Here is a 22,292-nt window from a genome sequence, read left to right on the forward strand (position 1 = left end):
CCCTTTTGGAAGTTTATTTGAGTATAAATGTTGAAGGTTTATTTATGCCTCTCAGTTCAATCCATTGGTCTGTGTCTGTTTTATGCCAGTACCATCCTGTCTTTATTATTGTGACTGTGGTAAGTTTTGAAATTGAGAGTGTCAGCTTCATTCTTCTGTTTCAAAATTATTTTGTTTATGTTCCTTATATTTTCATATGAAATTTAGTTTATCAACTTATCAAAGTCGCAAAAACCAAATCTGTGGAATTTTGATAGGGATTACTTTGTGATTAGCTTGTTAAGATTTTTACAAGTGATCTTTGAACAGTTTTTATAGTTTAAAAAGAACTTTCGTTAAATTTATTCGTTAAGTATTTTATTCTTAAGTCAATTATAAATGGAGTTTTTTTTTGCAGGGGGAGGCAGAACTGGGAATTGAACTTGGCCTCTCACTAAATGGAGTTTTTTTTTTAAATATATTTTTTAGTTGTAGATGGATATAATATCTTTATTTTTTTTATTTTTATGTGGTGCTGAGAATCAAACCCAGTGCCTCACACATGTGAGGCAGGCAATCTACCATTGAGCTACAGCCCCAGCTCTGGAGTTGGTTTTTTTTTTTTTAACTGTTGCTTTCATATTGTTAGTTGCAAGTAAATAGAAATGATTTTTTTTTTTGTAGTTGATCTTTTGTCTGTTATCTTGCCAAATTCATTTGTTAACTCTAGTGGCATGTTTAGGGTTCTTTTCTTTATTTTCTACATACATGATTATGTCATGTCATCTGTAAACCTTCCTCCCTCCCTCCCTCCCTCTCCCCCCTTTTGTACTGGGGATTGAACATTTAACCAACTGTGCCACATCCCCAGCCCTTTTTATTTTTTATTTTGGGACAGGGTCTCACTAATTTGCTTATGGTCTCGCTAAGTTGCCGAGGCTGGCTTTGAACTTGAGATCCTCCTGTCTCAGCTTACACCATTGTGCCTAGCTATAAATCATTATTTCTTAAATGATTTCTATATGTAGGTTTCCTGTGTACAGAAGATGATTTATGAAAGCATCCATCCAACTAGGCCTGGGTTGTGCAAAGTCCATAGCTCTTGGGATCCGTTAGATGTTAAAATTACCCTTCACCCCAGTGAACTAATTTCTTTGGCCTTTGTGTACCCATCTCTGTTGAAAGGCAAAACTCTTCTGCTACTTACTTTATTTTAGATTATTGTCCATCAAAAGTGTCTTGTTCTGCGATTCTCTGTCTTAAATGATCTCATTCTAAAATAGGCTTTGAAGGTCCTGGATGGTCTTTATCTCTACTTCCTTTTAGATCTTTCCTCCATGCTCTTTCTGGTCACACTTACAGGTTAGGTTTCCTTCTGCCCTGGCACCTTTGCCCATGGTGTTTTCTTTGCCTGGATAGATTTTCCCTGTCCTTGCCCCAGTCACCCACTACTCATACTTCAGCTGTGTACCCTGGACTAGATCAGCTTTCTTTGGCTGTGGCTTCATAGCATGTCATATGTGATTTCTTCTCATTTGGCTTACTCACTTCTTGGTTGCTATTTTATTTGTTAGTTTATTTAAGTATTATTAAGTAATATCTGTTACCCATTTTACAAAGCTTTATGAAAGCATGGATTATGCTTTTGCTCACTGAATTGTAAACAACTACACAGATGTTTAACAAATAATCATTGAAGGAAGGCAGTTTAGAAGTGTTAGGACAGTTCTTGGATGTGTGTTTATGTAGTAGTTCACCTGGTGCCCATAAATGCTTATGGGTTTTGGCAGTGGCAGTGGTAAATGACAGTATCATTTTGTAATAACAATGTTTGGCAGGTATATTGGCTTTAGTAATATTTCTTTTTTTAGTTTGGTTATAATCACTCTTATTGGCATTCAATTTTTGTGGATATGATTTGGTTTTAGTTAAAGAAGATTTTTCTTTAATTTAACTCTCTAGAGGTAAGTTCATTGGATCATGAATTGGTAGTGGAAAACAGAAGCAGTCATCTAAATTTGAGGTTTTCATTCAGGCCAAACTCAATCTTAGGAGGCAAGGCTTGAGAAAGTGTTTGAGTGAGGTAGTACTCATCTATTTTAAGAACTTTTTTGATTGCTTGGGCCAAATGTGCCGCAGTCCGGCTGCAGCAAAATAACCGGGGGTGACGAGCAACTTGTGTACATTGATACAGCAGGAGTGGGAGCCGTTTATTGTAGGACAGGAGGGGTATATATACATTCCACACAGCTTATCTTAATTAACATAAACTAGATACATCAGTCAACCAATAAGGAATCTCCACACTTAATGGCTCGCTGGCATTACTTCACAAACCACTCCCTCTGCAAAATGCCAGGCGCCATCTTGACTTGTTTACAGACTGTAACATTTCCCCCTTTTGTTTAATTTAAATATCTATCAGATTGGACTCATTGGTTCTTTGCTGTGCCAGAGAAATAGCAGTTTTTAATTTTTTGAAAAATTAATGATGAAAAAGGTTAAATATTTAAGAAGAGAAAGTGGACTTTCTCTTGCTCCTGAAGTAGTTTAAAAAAGAATATAGAAAGATGGAGAGATTAAAGTATTCATTGCTTTGGAAAATGTCCATTGTTATTGCAACATCTCCCTAGATTGTAAAATACTAATAAGAATAGGCAATGGAAATTTTCAGACTGTCCACATTTGCTCAAGGATGATTTGTAGGTATTGTATGACTCATTTAATTTTTTTTAACTGTCAGTCACCACCACAAAATATTTTTACTAAACGTGTTAGTAAATGAACAAGAACTTATTTTCATATATAAAGTCCTGTGTTATTTCCAAAGATTACAGTTCTCCTCTTCAAAGTAAGATGTATGTACTTGTGGCACATGCATGTAATTCCATCTACTTGGGAACCTGATGCAGGAGGATTGGAATTTCATCCAGTCTGGGCAACTTAGCAAGACCCTGTCTCAAAATTAAAAAGAGAGGTGGGACTGAAGATATGGCCCAGTGGTAGAGCTCTTGCTGCCTAAAGCTCTGGGTTCAATTCCAATACCACTCAATAAAACAAACAAACAAAACCTCCTACTGATTATACTGTCTGTGTTGGAGAACTTGAGACCAAAGACTTAATAGGATTATCCAATGATAGTCAGTAGCAGGGTGCCATTAAGCTTGTGCTTCTGGCTATTGGCCTAGTGTGTGTTTGTTTCTGGTTATACACTTCTAGAATAGGACATAAGTGTATTTCTTATAAGTGTGTTTCTCAGAAGTTGGTGGGCTTTCCTAAATGGAAAATTTTAGAGCTAGAGCTAGATAGTGTCTTCGTGGAGAGGAAGCAGGGAATAGGGAGTTACTGTTTTATGGTACAGTAGAATTTGCATGTTACTGTTAACTGATTTTCCAGGGGATTAAGGTGGCATTGAGCTTAGAAGAATGGTTAAGTTTTAACACCTCAGAGCTGGATCCCTTGCTGGAACCCTGGCTAAGAAGAAACCATTGTATAACTCCTGGAAACCATTGTATAACTTAATGTTAGTGAAACATGGGAAAATAAAGATTGGATGTATATGACAAATTTTTAAAAAGATATAGAAATAGGATTCTTAAAAGAGAACAATTCTATTTGACTATCTTATTGGTGGAATTGTGGGTTTTTGTTGTTACAAAGAAATGAATTCTCTGATACAAAATACATATTAAATGAGTTAAGTCTTTGCTTTAGAAAAATGTATAAATGTATTTCTTGACCATAGCCCAAGAACTTTCTGAATTTACCCTTAATTTGAATTTTGGTAAAATGATAGCTGTTTAATCAATGCCAATATGTTGTGATATCTGATAAATCTGAGTATAATATTTGTATAAAAAGTATAATATTTGTAATAAAATATTACTTATAATAGTTCATTGTCAAGTTGCTCTTTTATTGGTGACATATTTGTTTTAAAAAGATAAAAATATGATATCCAGATATTATAGCATATTAAAGTAATGTCTATAAGCCAAGACTTATACAATTTTTTTTAAAATATATTTTTAATTGTAGATGGACACACCTTTATTTTAATTATTTATTTTTGTGTGATGCTAGGATTGACCTCAGTGCCTCACATGTGCTAGACAAGCATTGTACCACTGAGCCACAACCCCAGCCCAAGACTTATAAAACTTTTTAAAAGGAAACTATTGTTTTAGTAAAAATGAAATGATAACCTTTAAATAATTTTTGAAAATAATGTTCTAAGAATTGAAGTGCTAAATTTTTTAATTCTGATGATAGTGGTTTTGTTTTTAAAAAAGTATTCTACATTAAGAATTATCTGGGATAGAAATGGTATTTTTATTGGTGCATTACAGTTGTATGTATCGATGGGAAGGAATGGTATTTTTGAGATTTCTAATGCTTGTATACAGGAATATTTGGGAATTCCAAGTTAAAAATTGAATTACCTTAGTTCTTTAAATTTGTTATATTCATTATTACTTTTTTTTTTTTTAACATAATACCATTATTTTGTTTGTTTAGTTTGTTTATGTGGTGGTGCTGGTGATTGAACCCAGTGCCTCACACAATGCTAGGCAAGCGCTCTACTACTGAGCCATAATCCCAGCTCATTACATTGTTCTTTTTATTGTTTTAATGTTTAGCTTTTCATTTCAATGTCGCTATAAAAGTTATATTGTTTCTACATTTTTGTTATGAAAAAGTGGTGTTCTTAGTGGCACGCTATGTTGACTGATAAAAAGAAGGTGGTTAGGTCTGCAGGGTTGTTCAGTGTAGATTTTTTGGCGAAAATAAGTGCAGCCTCTACATGGTGCATTTCAAGTGTACTTTCTTAATAGAGAGGAAATGTCATGCCAGAAAAAATTCTTTCCAGATTTGGAGTTAAAGTGAAAAACAAAACTTACATGAACCTTAAAATAATTAAGGAGAAGAGTCTTTTCTGATAGGTGTCAGACATAAAATTCATAAATCTCCTCATGCTTTTGGCCATATGTAAGAAATTCAGATCTTAATATTCTGTTCATCAGTTTTGTAAACAATTTTAAGCATTCAGATTGGGCATTAAAGATAGTGTGTTTTAAAAACAGACCATGATCAGGAGAGCCTGAAGACAAGATTTAAAGAAGTAAGATTTGATGATTTTGAACAGGACTTTTAGGTGAGAAGTTGCAGTGAATTCCATTTCATATTTGGAAAAGCCTTCTCTCTGACCCCCTTAATATGAATAACTGGGATGCAGAAGTATTTGTGGATTATTTACTTTTTATAATGAATAAAAAAGGCAGAGAATTATATAAGAACCTACATTTTGGTTTAGTTTCCTTTAATAAATCTTTGTGTTCTTCTCTTACATACTTAAAAGCTTTGTTGCACTCCTTGCTGAATGTCACTGGCAGGCTTAGAATGTGGGAGTCACGTGGAATAAATTTTTCTGTATTTCTAAAAGTAGCAAAACCCATACATATTAGTTCCTTTGCTTTTGCCACCCCACTTCTCCTATACTTGAACTGACTGGAGCTTGGAGAGTTTAGCTTTCTCCTGTGGTTACAACACATGAAGTATTTGCCTTCTTACCCTGAAGCTTTGTGCTGTCTGCTAGCCACTAAAATGGTGTAGGGTTTGCTCTGAAACCTGCCATTTTATTGTGATTGTGTGAACCCATTTGGTACACATCTATAGTTCTGAGACCAGCCTGGGTAAGACAATGAGGACCCATATCATAAGTAAGTAAATAAATAAGTGAATGAAATCATGACACCTTTTATAAGCACATAGAATTTTAACTCAAAATTTTCCTCATTGAAGATGTTTAGCGATTATGAACATATATTTTGTATGTTATATTTGGATATTCAAAAAGTAAGCAATTTAATACCATTTTAATATCAGATTGCAAATTCCTAGGAACTAAAACTAGATTGGCATAATTCTCACAATTTTGCTCTACACAGTATTTAATATAGCTTAGTAAATAAATTTCATTCCTGAACAATTTATATACCAAAAGTTACCTTTTAATTAAATAAATGGCACATTGATAATAAGGATAATGAAAATGGAGAAGTATAAATGGAATAGTTTTCCATTTTTATGAAGTAGAATCAGAGGATTTATTTTATGTACTAAAGCTCCTTTCTTCCTTTATTATGGAAAATTTCAAAGATAGATTCCAAATAGAATACCTGATTTCAACAGCTATAAGTTCACAGCCAGTCTTATTTCTTGTATACTCTGCCAGCCCTAGAGTATATTGAAGCAAATACTAGATGTCAGAAAAATTTCACCCATAAATACTTCAGTTTCTGTAGGAGATAATTAAACCATTTTTTCACCATGGAAAAAGATCTAGTATCCAAGTAGTATATTGTATTGTGTGAAAACAGGTGCCTCCTAAGAAAATTAACTCACTATAACTCTCAGTGTTCATTGTTCCCTATCCCACCTTTAAAATTCAGGTTTAACCTTTCCTTTGATCTCTGACTCTTTCCCTACACCCCCACAAGGGGGCAGTAAAGGAAGAGAAAAGTGAAGTTTACGTGAACCTGATTTGGGTTTCATTTTTGTTAATCCAGTTAATGGAGTTGCAGAACATTTCAGGAGTGATTTTTTAGAAGCAACTCAGTGTTCCTTCCCAATTTTCAGAGAGAAAATGTTAACTTTCTTAAAAAGGGGTTAAGCTGACTTCAAAAAATATTTTCTGAGTCATTGTCAGCCTTTAATTTTCTTTGTGAATACTTCTAAAAATAATGATTTGGGCTTTAGTGAAAATATTGTGTTTGAATTTATACCTAATTTCTTTTTCTTTTTCCTTCTCTCTCTCTCTCTCTCTCTCTCTCTCTCTCTCTCTCTCTCTCTCTCTCTCTCTCTCTCCTTCCTTCCTTCCTTCCTTCCTTCCTTCCTTCCTTCCTTCCTTCCTTCCTAACTGTAGTCTTAGATAACTATTGTTAAAATTTCTCATTGAATGATGTGGATGTTTCCTAGAGGTATTTGAGCTGGACATTGATTAGCAATGCAAGGGGCATAATACTATCTTTATCCCTAAACAGCTTTCCCATTTTTCTAAAAAGCCTCATTGAGTGAATTATAGTTACAAACACCTACAAATTTATAGATATGTTGCTTTATTTATAGTAAAAACAGTATTCCATTTGAAGCATGTTTGATACCTGAATAGCCTATAAATTTCTGTGTAGTCTGGGGATGTTAAATAAGTATAAAGTTTTATGCCAACTGATTAGTTCTTTGTTTGGACTTAATATTTGGTACTATGATATGGGAGTGTTTTTCCTCTTAAGTATGATATGAGTTTATTCTTGCCTTTTTTTTTAAAAATTTCCCAGTGAATGTATTTCTTTTGGAAAAATTGCTTATTTTTCCAAATGGGCTATATATCGTTAACTGTTAAAAGTATTGGGGAAATGATGGGACAAATGTGCAGAAATTGATTCTTCTTTTTGTGTGTCTTGGCTTCTGTTTGCAAGTCGTGTTTTTTTCTTTTGTTGCCACCATGGAGTTCTCTGATTATCAGAGTTCGCATATCCCTATAGCATGACACATAATTACTATGAAACTGGTATCTTGCATTCCTATAGCATTCTTTTTTTTTTTTCTTTCAGCGCTTAATGCCTTTTATTCCTTAGCTTCATGCATGAATTATGTGGCATATGTGAAGAGGCTTGAACTGTTTCCATTGCATTCTTTCTGGATGGCTCCTGTTATATTTAGGGTATACTTATACTTTAGACAAAGTAAGAATGTTATTGTTGTTGACCTTGACACCAGATAACTGGGCAGACATTATATAGCTATGTTTGAATCCTCACAAAATGTGCTGTTGAAGCCAACAGAGTCCTGGCGGGAGACTCTTCTGGACAGCAGAGTTATGGAACTTTTCTTCACAGTAAGTGTTAGTCTTCATTTCTGATAGCAAGGGCCATGGAAAAGAGGAAATGCCTTTGTATTTTTAAATAGAACAGGACAATTGCTTTTCTCCTTTATAATCCTTTCATTAATATATTTGCCTAAATAAATTACATAAAAAGGTTCTTGCTTATTTACAAAATATATTGTGAATTATTAAGGGTTTGGTATCCTAGAGCTTCTCAGACTTTTTACACTCTTAAAAGTTGAGTATTCCAAAGAGCTTTAGTTTAGCTTATGTTTAACCATAGCTATTATATTTGCTTTATTAAAAATTCAAGCTAACTTTGAAAAATAATTTATTAATTCATTTTTAAAAAACCCAGAGCCTTTGCATAGTAACGGCATAGTCATAACATTTTAATGAACAAATAAACATTTGTTTTTGAAAACAAAAAATATTTTGTGAGAAGAGTAACATTGTTTTACTTTCTTTTTTGTTTCCTTTGTATTTTTACAAATCTCTAAAGTCTGGCTAAATAGAAGACAATAGATTTTCTTGTCTCATTTGCATTCAGTTGGTATTCTGTATCATGTGGCCTTATACATTTGAGACAGTGAGACTGGAAAAGGCAGGTACTGTGTTTATACTATGAAAGCAGTTTTGCTCTCACAGACAAATGGCAGGATCTTAGGAACCTTTAGTGATCTCCAGCCACACTTAGAGATGTCTTTGAACAGACCTCCACTACTACAGAACAGCATAAGAGCTGGGTTAAGTTAGTATTATTTAATAGCAATTTATTTCAAGTATAAATTTAAATACTCCTCATTATTTTTGGTTAGATACAAGAAATAAGCAGTATATTCATATTTGCCAAAAAGTTTCCCTAGTAGAATTTAAAAAACAAAAAGTATGTGTGTGTTGGGTGCTAATTTGCAGTTATAGGATGAATACACTAGTTAGTTAGATATGATGACTTGGACAAAAATCCAAATAAAGACCAATTAAAAAAGAAAGCTAGTTTGCTGAATTCCAACCGTTATAGTTTCTTACCTTCTTTTGTATTTTGAAAATATTATGCATAAGCATAATATTGTAGTTCTGCAGTATATATTTTAAAATACATGGAACAAGGTTATCCACCCTGAGCATTAATCGCCTAATATTTTTTTTTGTTTTAAATCAGAGAAATGATGACTAAAACACTATCAAGATCAAAGAGATAATTGTAACTAAAATGTAAAACTATTGCCTGCCTCATCTGACAGGAATTGTTTTAATAGGGGTCCAAGTTCACTTCTTTGTATTATTCACTGGACTGAAAGTAGATCCCACTCCAGCAGTTTTTGAAAAGGTGAAAAACTTGTCCGCAATACTGGAAACAACTCCACCAAATCTGAACAGCTGTCTAGACAAACCAGACAGCTGCTCCTGTCAGCTGTGAACTACCACATGCAAATAACTTTTGAATTTGAAAATTAACCCTTTTTGACTTTGTTATTTTAGCAGTTTTATTTGTGCCTTTTCATTTAAACAGTTTATAAACAATTTAATTTTGTAATAATTTTGTCACAAAAATCATAATGGCTCACTTTTCTATTTAATTTGATTTTTGTTAAATTCAGTTTCACTTATGTGAATTCATTGCCTAATTTAAAGCACTTTTCCAGTGTACATCACTATTATGGTAGATTTGAATAGATATACATAAATATACTCTCACATGAGGTCAAGACTAATTTGTTGATCACATTTGAAATTTGGAGTATTTTTGGTTGCCTTGTGCCCCTCAGAAATTTATAAACGTCTTGACTTTTCTTTCTCCATAAGGTCTTAGGGAAAAATCCCAGTCTTACTAGGTTTTCCTCCTGCTTTTTTTTTTTTTTTTTTTTTGACAGATTCTACCTGATCTTGCTTATGGTCTTTTCTTTCTTTGCTCATTGCATAAATATTGGTGTTCTTATCTTAGTTTCCAACTTTGCTGACTTTATACACTTTCTTGGGACTGTTGCTTCCACGCGTAGGACTTTAGGCACCATTTCACTGATGACTTCCAAATCTATATTCAGCACAGGCTGCTTCAGTTTCCCAGAGCTTCGTAATCCCAAGTGCTTACTGGATATTTCAATTTGGATGGACCACAGACTTCTCACATTTAACATGTTCCAGTAGAATTTGTCATCTTACTAACTTGCTTTCTTGTCTTGATGAATAGCCTCACTCTTAACTGCTCTGGGAGTCCTGCTAGACCTGCTCCTCTTATCCCTCACCTCTTTCCTTTATTCAAGTGATGAATTCAGTTTTTAATTGAAATACAAGTTTGTGTGTAAGGAAACTCTTTTTGTAGTGTGGACATTAGAAGAAGGGCAAGAATATATAAGAATTGTTTATCATGAATTTTATGATATTTTGGGGAAAATAAATTAAGCTTGCACAATATAGGCAGCTCCAAAGATAGTAAACTTTACATTGTCAAGGACAGTTAATTTTACATTATCAACATTAGCTAGTTCATTGAGGATATTTTTTCAATTCCTTACTAATAGACCAGCAGTGATCAACCATCTGTCTCAGTGGGTAGAGGAGCTTGTAAGCAGGGTTTCTCTTGCTCCAGACTACTTTGTAGCTGTTGGTAGAATGTATCCTTGCACATCACACTTCAATTTATAGTTTATTGATAAAGAGCATATCAAAATGTTGTATTCAAGTTCACAAACTAGACAGTGTATATTTGAATTTATATATTTTATCTTGAATTTACTATATAAAACATATAATACAATGGACTATAGCTTGAAGAATATTTGTATTTTAGACCTGGGATTGATGAACTTTTTCTATTATTGGGCCAAATAATAAATATTTTAGACTTTTGCACATCATATGGTCACGCTCCACTCTCCATTATAGCACAGAAGTGGCCTAAGGTAATAAATAAACAAGCATGGCCAAGTGTTCCATTTAAACTTTATTGATAGTCATTAAAATATGAATTTTGTATAATTTTCACAGGTTATGGTATATATTATTTTGATTTTTTTTCCTTATTACATATACATGAAAAAACTAGTTGCAACCTCGTGATCATACAAAAACCATGGGTGGTGGTTTTCCAAGTCTCATTCTAGACCAAAGAGTGTAACACATTTTAAGCATGTCAATAGATTAACTTTGAAATCTTTAGAGTTGTCATGGTGTTTTAAATTTCTTGACTAGAACAGTAGGAAGTTCAGTGATTAAGTATTTCTGGAATCAATCAGTGAATAATAAGTTATTGTGTTCACTGTGACCAGCATTCTACCAGTGAATATTTAAAAGAAATATTCTGACATCAAGTAATTTATAAATTATTTTTAGAGCCAAAGTGAATATAACCTGAAATAATAAATGTTCAGCTCTGAGCATTTACAAAGTTGAGAGTTTGTGTAGGAAAGAAAAGGGTTACACTAGTGTGGACATTGGAAGAAGGGCAATGGTTATAGAAAATGGTCATAGTAAATATCAGGTGGGCTTAGATGAATAGTTGCCATATAATTCTTCACTGAATATTTTTTGTTTATTTATTTTTCATATCATAGAATGAAACCTTTAATATCTGAGAATATTAATAATACCGTAAAATTAGAATGCAATATTTGGGGAGCATTTCCTTTCATATGGAACATTGTATAAGCATTTCACATTAGTATTGCACAATAGAAATCAAATCAAGATGCGCTTTTAAATGGATTTTTAAATACAGTCTGCTGTCATGTATGACTAAAAAAAATAAAAATAATAAATGGATTAATGTATAATTTAAATGAAATTTTTATTTAAAACAATTTTAGTATTATATAAAGCAGTGATGTAGGATAAAATGAGATTCAAACAAATTGTAAGCAGTTTCAGAATTAATGAAAGCATAGACTCAAGTTGTTTGAATGAATGAATGAATGTAAGGGATTGAATGGTATATTGATTTTCTAAATTTGCGACTGTTTACTTCCACTAAAGCAGCATCTATATACTCTTGATTGAACTTGTCTGCTAACTTTAGCAAGAAGCTGTAGTGAGACATAGTTAGCATAATACAGATGACTGTCGTTGTTGCTGTTTTTAGAATAAGCAGTATGTCTGACTGGCTGGCATCTGTTTCTCTCTTTGTCATAACATGCTGGAGACGGTTCAATTTTCAAAATGTAGGTAGCCCTCAGTTAAAAATTAATTGATAGGTTTAAAATCGTGGGCTATAATGTCAGGTGGACTGAGGGGCAATTTTCAAATTAGTTTAATTCAGGAGTTAATTTTCTAGAAATAATCAGCTACAGTGAATTTTTCTCTTACCTCATTCGGCATGTAGACACGTGACCCTTACAAAAGAAGAATTTATTTTTATGGATTAGTAATTCTTTCTAACAGGTACATCGAAAAATCAGAGAAGATTCAGATATGGCACAAGATTCTTTACAGTGCCTTGCCCAGTTAGCTTCTCTTCATGGACCCATCTTCCCAGATGAAGGATCACAAGTTGATTATCTAGCACACTTCATTGAGGGATTGCTGAATACTATCAATGGGTAGGTATATTTACCCTTTATAACTGAAAAGGGAACTTTCCGAGTTTTCCTTGTGTTTAAGAGTGAAGGAAAAAAGAAAGTAGTGGTTTTTTTCCTCCGTTTTGTATTTTGAAGTGAAGTCATGTGGCTAATTTGGAATTAATACGCAGAGATATACTTTTAAAAATGAGTAAGTGATAATACTTGCATGTTTGGAAATGAGTTGTAATTTTTCTTCTACTACCACTTAATAATAATCCTCATTACTTGGTTTATAGAATTGAAATAGAAGATTCTGAAGCTGTAGGAATCTCCAGCATTATCAGCAACCTGATAACTGTGTTCCCTCGAAATGTTTTAACTGCCATTCCCAATGAACTTTTCTCCTCCTTTGTTAACTGCCTCACACACCTCACTTGTTCTTTTGGGCGAAGTGCTGCATTGGAAGAAGTGGTGAGTGACTATTGTAAAATAAATCGTGTCCTTTTTTCATGAGGAAATTTATGCTGTCTTTGTAACATTTTCTTATGACATGTAACTATTTTAAGTGAGTGGTAGTAGCTGTTGTTAAATTACGAATTTGTTCATATATGTAAGTTAGTTGGCAACATGTGTTTGGAAACATGACATTTAAAATTTGGGGGTTCAAAACAGGTGAAAGTTATTGGTCTTAAGATTTTAATTTTGAGATAATTGGAATTCATTACTTCTATTAAAAGTTTTGTGAAAACCCCATTTCACAATTTAGCAGGGTACTGCTTTGTTGTATATGGTGTGATTATGTGTAATTTTATATGTATATGTATTTATTTTGATAATTTTTATTTTGGACTTTTTGGGAAATTATGTAAACATGATGCAGTTCAAATTGTAGCCATGCTTATTTTGATTAGATGCTTATTATTTTTTGGTAGAAAGGCTTAATAGTATATTTTGGTAGGATCTAATTTACATTAAAATTAAGACTAATAATAATACTAATGATAATTTTTAGCACAGATTTTCAGATGTACATTTTCAAGTTTATATTTAAATTTAGAACACACGTACTAAAACCCTTGAAAACACAGCTGCTTTTATAAGTTACTGTGAATAGCTACATTAATCATGGAAAATAATAGATTTTTTCCCCTACAAAAGTTATTGTTGAAATTCTCTTTCATGAATCAAAATGTGAGTCTTTTAAAAGATTATAAAATTAAAAACAGTATTTGTAGATATCTGTTAGGATTTTATGTTAAATCCCAAGTAGTTTTGGTGGAACTCTGGCACTGTGTCGGCTTTTTGAATCCCTTCAGAGGTCTTCAGAAAATTAAGAACTTGGAAATGATTGTGTTTATGTAATTGGGCACTTTAGTGATTTGATGAGAGGAAAGTAGCTGGGTCAGAAAAGGATTTATCTGATGGAAAACATTTAAGTAGTAGAGGAATAGAAAGTTAAAGCCATTATATGTGGGGTTTGAATTTCCTAGGGAAGTAATTTTATGTTCTAAACGTGAAAGTCCATAGAAAATTTAAGTATTCAAGTGTTACTCAAACTCTTCTCAAATGATTCCAGATTTTGAACTGGTTAGGACTCATTTAACATGGCTTTTGTACTTTTCCCTCTTGGTTTATTTTCTCCCCTAAGCCAGGTAGATTAAAGATTTAGCATGTTGATCAGATATTTAGAAACATAGCTACCTTTTAGTTTCTGTTTGTTTAAGAGTAGTCCTAACATTTCAAAAATTGCTAAAGATATATGACATTAGTGGTTTGCAAATTTTACATTGAAAATTTATTTATTTTAAGCAGGAGGCCCTCAACTTGACAATTTTTCTGTCAAGTTTTAACATAGAAGTATTGGGGTATGGAAAGCCTATATAAACTTTCAGAGAAGCAGGTACATCTTCTGCTTGTTTCACAAGAGGGCATGCTCCGATGTGCCTCATAGGTTTCATTTAAGTAAAGTGTTGTATTTTTAGATGTTTTAATTATTTTAATTGATATATTTAATGGTTATTTTTAAAAGTAATTGGTCACCCATTATAAAGAACAGAGGGTAACAGTTTGTTTAAAGCTTTTTAATTGTGGAAGCCACATTGGGAGGTTTGGTGAAGCTGACATCTGAAGGGGTAGTAGCCCTTGCACAGTGACTTGAATGAAGACTAAACAAATCCTCCTATATGTCATTTCAGCTTCAGTGTTTTATTGTCTGGGGAATATATAGCTAATACTAAAAGTTCATGAACAAATCCAGTCAAATCAGATTGTCTGGACAGACTGTATTATCTTTTGTTTCCTTGGTCACCCCCTGGTTGCATTATTAGTTCATAACACGTAGTAGTTGTCCTGAGCTGGAAAAGTGTATGAGGGAATGATTTTTTAAGGAAATTTGGGGACATTAATTCATTAAAAAAAAAAAAAAGGATCCAGTGTGGTATTGAAAGATCATGAAATTTGGTGGGAGAGATAATACAGTCATGAGCTGAGTAGTTGTAAAGTGCAGGATTTTAGGCAAGCTGCTTCCCCTTTTCTGAATTTGTTTTCTCATTGGTAAAGTCAGAATGATAATCTCTGATATTTTATGGTATGGATTAACTGTATGAAAGTTCCTGTGTAGTATGCACACTGAAATGTAAAATAATAATTTTTTAAAAATGAACCTTTAAGATGGTTGATGCTCTCTGTATTTTATGTACTGTTACTATGTAAGACTGATTAAGTTTTATTTTGTACAAACCAATAATTTTTTGTAATTTCAATTTTAAAAGACTTTTTTTGTTTGTCTTTAATATTGAAAGAGCTTCTTTTCTGTAAGAAAACATGTTTTGCAGATAGACTTGTTTTATTATAATACTTTTTTCAGAACTGCTATTTCTTTAGGAATAATGCTAGATTCTGTTTTTCTAAGCAAATCTTATCTTTGATAGTAACTATATTGCTATACCAAAAGGGAAAAAAAGAACATTTTCATAGGAAGAAAAATTTTGATACTGGTGTGTTTTTGAAATATGTCCTTGCTTAGTGACTTTTGCCTTTGCGTGAACATTATATTTATGACTGTCATTTGACCTGCAGTAAACTGAGAATCAAAAAAAGTTCCCGTCTTTAGCCAAGTTGTTCTGTTAAAGTTTTTTGGTATTTCTTGAGATTTCATGATGCCGCATAAAAATGTTTTTTATTATATCCCCAAGTCTAATTATTATCTGTTTCTGGACTGAGGAAGTGAGAATGATAGTAGAGATGAAACAGTATTGTCTTGAAGATTAAAATTCTAATAATTGTTCATTTTAATATACCAACTATATCAAAATATTTATTATGTTAGTACATGCATTTGTATTAATTTAGTGAAATTTGAGGAAGATATGACCTGAACTCTATATCAGTTTCTTTCTTGATTTATTTTATCTGTAGAGTATTTTTAGTTCATTTCACAAGTAGGATCATCAGAGAGGCCATGCAACAGATTGAATAAAATGTAATGACAGCAATGTGTTCTGTGTATGTATTTTGATGTGTGTGTAAAGGGAGGTGTGATGGTAGATTTTACTTTATGAAGGAAGAACTTTACATTTGGTTTTAGTACATTTATAACCTAATCTCAGGACCAACAAGATAAGGTAGAAAAGGATTTAATAAACTTGTTAGGAAGTTCCTTAAAGAGTGCAATGCAGTAGAATAATTTAGCAAGTGAGGGCATTTAAAGGTCAGCATTCTTGATTCAAAATCTACTCTTGTCTTGTTCATTGGGTGATCACTTTGTGGAGACAAGATATGATGAAAATGAATATAGTAAAGCTAAATTACAGATTGAGAAGATTAAGAGAAATCTTGGCATTTCCATGATAAGAAAAAAAATATTTAATTAATCAATTTATTTATTTGTCTGTTTTTGTGGTGCTGGTGATTGAACTCAGGGCCTCACACATGGTAGGCATACCTCTACCATTGAACTGCATGCCCAGCCCTTATTTTCTAGAATGGTGATGTCAGTACAGTGTAAATAACTTGCATCTTCTCTCATGAAAGAAAAGCTTTTTTGAGAATCCCTACCAACATCCCTTGCTCAGTGGTTCTGATAGCTATTATTTAATGATAATAGAGAGAGCAAGGTGACTGTCCAGACTCTGTTCACCTGCATGCATTTCTCTAGCATAAAAGATCATAGGAAAAATGGAAATGAGATGCATGAGTATTTTTTAAACCTTATACATTGAAAGTACATTGCTTTATAATAATAACAACCATAGTTTTAGCTCTATGATGATATTTGGAAAAAACTGGTTACCATTATACCTTAGTATAAAATATACTTACTATAAGAAGTGTTAATAAGAATTATGTTAATGTTTTATTTTATTGTGGTTGGATTATAATTTTACTATTCAATGTTTTGTGATTTGGTTATAACTCAGTTCTGATTGTTTAAATCCTAATACATAACCAGTGTTTAAATTTTACAGAATTCTTGTACTTGAGATAGTGTATGATAGATGTAGAATAAAGCTTATTTACTGTGATAATATTGTTCCATGCAACATCCCTGTTATTGTTTATAATGCTAGCATTAGAAACATAAATATGAACATGAACCCTGTGGATCCAGTTCAAAAATGAATGCTAGAGTGCAGTGAAAAAGATTGCCCTTCAATCCATTGTAAGTCAAAGGAGTTCCCCAGATGTCAACCCATTTAGGAATACTAATAGGTTAATTTGGTTTCAGAAATATGTGTTAACAGCTACTATGTGCCAGGTGTGATGTATAATATGTATGCATTACTTTGCATTAAGAATTTGGAAATTCAGGGGTGGGATGTAGCTCAGTTATGGAATACTTGCCTAGCATGTGCAAGCCTTGGATTCTACCAAGCATTGCAAAATCAAAAAACAAAAAATGCAAAGAGCATTTACAAAGGAAGAAAGTACGTTAACCAGAGTAAAACATTTAAAAACTTGTTCTGTAAATTAAAACTTGTTCATGTTTTTATAGGGGTAAGTTTTTTTTTTTTTTTTTAATTAAGTCATCTGTCTATAGGATTCTACTGACAGCTGCAATACTTGTCTATTAAATCAATTTCTCTTGGGGGATTTCAGAAGCCAGGAATACTGTCAGCTGCATAGGTACTCTGAAGTTATGTTAATTTTGTTAAGGACTAGCTAGAAAAACCAATATAATTAGATAATGGATTGATTTCAAAGGTTTCTAAATTCTTACTTTCTTAAATAGAGGGATCCATTTATCACTCTTCTGTCACTTTTGTCTATTAACATATTTATCTAAAATGATACTATATTAGGCAAGAGTCTAAAATACTTACAGCAGAGGAGTAACAATATAAACAAGCATGGCTCTTCCATTTTGTTCGTAAGTCCTTGTTAATGTTTTATACTAGGCAGTGTAAATTTTTTTGTGTGTGTGATTTATCATTGAGTTTGGTGATTGTGCTATAGCCTGTAAATTTTCACCTTTTTGAAATATTTCATCATACAAAGTGTAAATTTTATATATTATGCTATTATGAAGAATAATAGAATAAACAATTCTGTATTAGTCACCCAGATTTTTAAAATGATATATTGATAGAGCCTGAATTTTTATCCCCATCCTGTTTATTGTAAGCAAGTTTTATTGCATAACTTGCTTCTGCCAGATGATTTTTCTGTTAGTGAACTTCCCAGCCTGTGTTCTTTTAACATTATCCCCGTTTCTTCCATCTGTGGTAGTTGAATTTGATTTTCATGCTCAATTTCTTAAAAACCATAACACAGCAGTAGCCTCAGGTTGGAAATATGGAACCCAGAGTTCCACAAGGCTAAGGAGCTTCTTAAATTTTTTTTCCTTTAATAAAATTTCTCATCCATCTCATTGCTTTTTTTTCTGTCTTTCTCTCTCTCTCTCTCTGTACTGGAGTTTGGAACCCAAGGCCTCATACATGCTACCTAAGCACTCTACTTCTAAACTACATCACTGTCCTTTTTTATTTTTTATTTTGAGACTGGATTTCACTAAGTTGCTCAGGCATGTCTGAAATTTGTGATCTTCCTGCTTCAGCCTCCTGAGTAGCTGGGATTATAGGCTTGTACAATCATATAGGCAAATCATACTTTTCTTGCATAACCCCTTGTTATGTAAATGTGAAAATAATTTGGGGTTGAGGAATATAGCCCAGTGGTAGAGCTTGCCTAGTATATGTGAGACCCTGGGTTCAATCCTCAGCACCAGGGAGAGAGGAAAGTGATAGGAAAGTAAGATTTGATGATTGAGAGAAAGAGATTTTCAAATTCATGGAGAAGATTTGGTTATTTGCTGTTTGTGGGAAAAAATGTAGTGGGAAGAATTATAGCCGATATCTACTGGGAACCATAGTTCCATCATTGCTAGGAATAGATTTGGAGTTGTTTTCAATATAAGAACCAAACTTTTAACTCCTTTGGTATAATATTTATCTTGTATGCTTTTACAGTGCCTAATATTAGATTTATGTAGATGGATAAAAATATAAAGACATATCGTAGTGCAATTCTAGGTTCATAGCACAATCTGAGTGAAAATACAGAGTTCCATATTCCCCCAGTAGCAATGTGCACAGCCTCCTCCCCATCAACCTCCCTCCAATACTATCCCTCCTCAGAGTGTGGTACATTTTTTAGAGTTAATGAACCTATACTGACACATCATTATCGTCCAGAGTCCATTGTATATCCATGAGAGTTTATTCTTGGTGTTGTAAATTCTATGGGTTTGGATAAATATATATTGTGTCCACCATTGTAGTATCATACAGAATAGTTTCACTGTCTTAAAAATCAAATCCTCAGGCTTGTAATCCCAGTGGCTTGGGAGGCTGAGGCAGGAGAATCATGAGTTCAAAGCCAGCTTCAGCAAAAGTGAGGTACTAAGCAACTCAATGAGACGCTGTCTCTAAATAAATACAAAGTAGGGTTGGGGATGTGGCTCAGTGGTCAGGTGCCCCTGAGTTCAATCTCCAGTACCAAAAAAAATCAGATCCTCTGTGTTTCACTTATACATCCCACCCTACCCCATTAGCCCCTGACAACCACTAATCTTTTCACTGTTTCTGAAGTGTCTAGAGTGTTATACAATTAGAATCATACAACAACGTTAATTTTAATCTCTGAAATTCAGTATGTCAAGGGTTGGGGACAGGTTGACATACTGAAAATTTTCTTTCAAAAGCTTCGTTTGGCAACATTTTCACAAAAATATTAACCACTGCTTTTGAATTATATATTCAACATAATTACCAAAGCATAAAAACAGGATTTTTTCCCCCTGTGTCTGAAGGGCTGCATATAACTTCTTATGCACTTGCAAGTTAATTATGGGCATTGAAAGAGAAGTGCTGATATCATATTTTGATTACCTTCTCTACCCTCCATTTCCAAATGGAGTAAAGTGGGGTCAAGTAGTCTCATAAGCTCTAAGCCCCTCTCCAAAGCCTTTCTGGCAGCAGGCCTGACAATACCGGGTGCATGAGCACATAGTGTCTAGCTTGGTCTCCTTAGTCATCTCTGTGCACGTGCTGCTGGCTTCGCTGCTGGGTTTTGGCCAGAGTGGCTATGGAGCAGGGCCAAAGGATTATGAAAAAGAGCTAGGTTAGGTTTCAGTTCTCTGTGATTATACTTCTACACTGGAAGATCTAGTAGCCAATTGTCATCAACCATATTTCTCACACTTTGCCTGATGAGTTACTTGTACTGGTATTCACAGGTTACCAGAATTTTTTTTTAGGGGTCTATAGTTTTTATTTTAAATTGCCATCCAATGAGTAGGAACTTAGAGTCTACCTGTGATTTTCTCTTTTGCTTGTATCAGGGCTTTATAGAAGGAATTGTTGAAAACTCTTTCACTGATAGAAAGCTGTATAAGACTTTTATGTTTTTATTTAAAATTTTTAATGTATCAACTATGATAACATGTATTTGATACATACTAAAAAAACAACATAAAGTTCTTAGAAAGTGGTCCGTTTCTTTTCCTTTTGAAATATAGGTCAGAGGATGCTGTTCTGAAGTTCCCATTAAGATATGTTATCAGTCTGTTTATTTTGGCAAGATAAACTGTTAAGACCTAACAAATGATGTCTGTGAAGCACATGCTTTGTTAAGTATATAAACAGGCCACAGATGTTTCTATGGGAAGAAAGTATTTTATTCATCTGTGTTCCAGTATTCAGCTCTTAGCATTTCATACATTTTTGTTGAAGGATAAAACCACCTTTTCCCACTACTGACAACAAATCAAGTACTGTGCTTAGGTGTTTTAGCACTCTTTTTGGTTATTTTATATGTATTCTGTCATTCATCCTCAATCATATGTGACTTTATGATGACATATACAACATATATGTAGTTCTAAAATGTAGTAAAATAGCTATGTGTGAACCCACAACTCAACTCCAGCATTTGGAGTACCTGATGCTTGAGACTATTAGCATGTTATATTTAAGGTTCATCTCCCTCAGTGTTCTCCTACTCTACTCCCAACAGCAGAGATGACTGACTACTGGTCTGAAGTCTTATCATTTCTTTCCTTTAAAGTTTTTAATCATATATATGTATTCCTATAACTGTATCATTGAATATTATACTATAGTTTATCCATTCTCTTATAAATGAATTTTTGAGTTTCCCTCCTTTGTCATTACAGTGTTGCTATAAATATTCTTTTATATTTTTGAAAGTTTTTCTTTTTCTTTTTCTTTTATGTGTGTGTGCGTGCATGTCTGCGCGAGTGTGTTGGGAACTGAACCCAGAGGCTCACACATTCTAGTCAAGTGTGGGTTACATCCCCAGCCCTTTTGAGAATTTTCAGTTTTCAATCCGGGATTGAACTCGGGGACACTTGACATTTGAGCCACATCCCCAGCCCCATTTTGTATTTTATTTAGAGACAGGGTCTCACTGAGTTGCTTAATGCCTCACTTTTGCTGCGGCTGGCTTTGAACTCATTCATGATCCTCCTAACTCAGCTTCCTGAGCCACTGGGATTACAGGTGTGCACCAGTGTGCCCAGTCCTTTTGAGAATTTTTCTAAGGTTTAAATTTAGGAGTGAAATTTTTGGATTTTAGGATATGTAAATGTTCACTTTTATAAGGTAGTGTCAAAGTATTTACTGAAGTAATTGGGTCTATATACATGTTCATGAGTGGTGTGTATGAGTTTTCTTTGATCCATTTCCACTCCAGCATTAAACACTAAACAAGTTAAAGTAGAGTCTTTGCTTTCTCAAAGACTAATAACATTAAGCTTTGTAGATGCAATTCTTGTGATTCCTCTTTCAAAATGCTTGTTCCTGTCCACTGCTGTTTTTGATTTGTTGTTTCTAATGCTGTTGTTTGTTTATGTAGTACCAGGGTTTTAAAACCCAGGCTTTGTGCGTTTTAGGCAAATGCTCTATGATTAAGTATATCCCCAGCCCTCCAATTGACCATATTCCTGTTGAGTTGTTGATCTTAATGATTTGTACAGTTTTGTTTTTTTTTTTTAATGTTCTGTGTACTAATTTTTTGTTGGTTTGTGTTGCAGATCTGTTCCCCTGTTTTGTTTCCCCTTTTCATTTTATGGTCTTTTCTCTTAATTTGGAATAAGTTTAGATTTATAGCAGAGTTGCAAAGGTACAGAACAGAGAGTTTCCATATGTCTTGTACCTAGTTTTCCCCTAATATTACTCTTACATAACCATAGTTTTTTTGTACTATAAATTAACATTGATATATTTTTGGTATTAAACTACAGACTTATTTGGATTTCACCAATATCCTCTTTTTGTTCCAGGATACCATGTTGCTTTGTGGTATCTTGTGATGAACACATTCTCATCTTACCATAGTTGAGATGATGATGATGATGATGATGATGATGATTTCCTTTGTGATTTTAGTTCTTTTGTTAGACCTTACCTCTT

General features: G+C 33.3%; 1 protein-coding gene across 1 annotated transcript in view; it reads left to right on the forward strand.

Annotated features, from left to right (window-relative positions):
• Xpo4 (exportin 4) overlaps positions 1-22,292 on the forward strand; it is a 118,374-nt gene that overhangs the window by 65,567 nt on the left and 30,515 nt on the right. Inside the window, exons 7-9 of the mRNA XM_027941573.2 lie at positions 7,764-7,876; positions 12,242-12,399; positions 12,657-12,831. Coding sequence (XP_027797374.1) covers positions 7,764-7,876; positions 12,242-12,399; positions 12,657-12,831 — 446 coding nt within the window. The remainder of the gene's footprint in view (positions 1-7,763; positions 7,877-12,241; positions 12,400-12,656; positions 12,832-22,292) is intronic.

This window comes from Marmota flaviventris, chromosome 4 (genome assembly GCF_047511675.1).
Source record: "Marmota flaviventris isolate mMarFla1 chromosome 4, mMarFla1.hap1, whole genome shotgun sequence".
Taxonomy (NCBI): domain Eukaryota; kingdom Metazoa; phylum Chordata; class Mammalia; order Rodentia; family Sciuridae; genus Marmota; species Marmota flaviventris.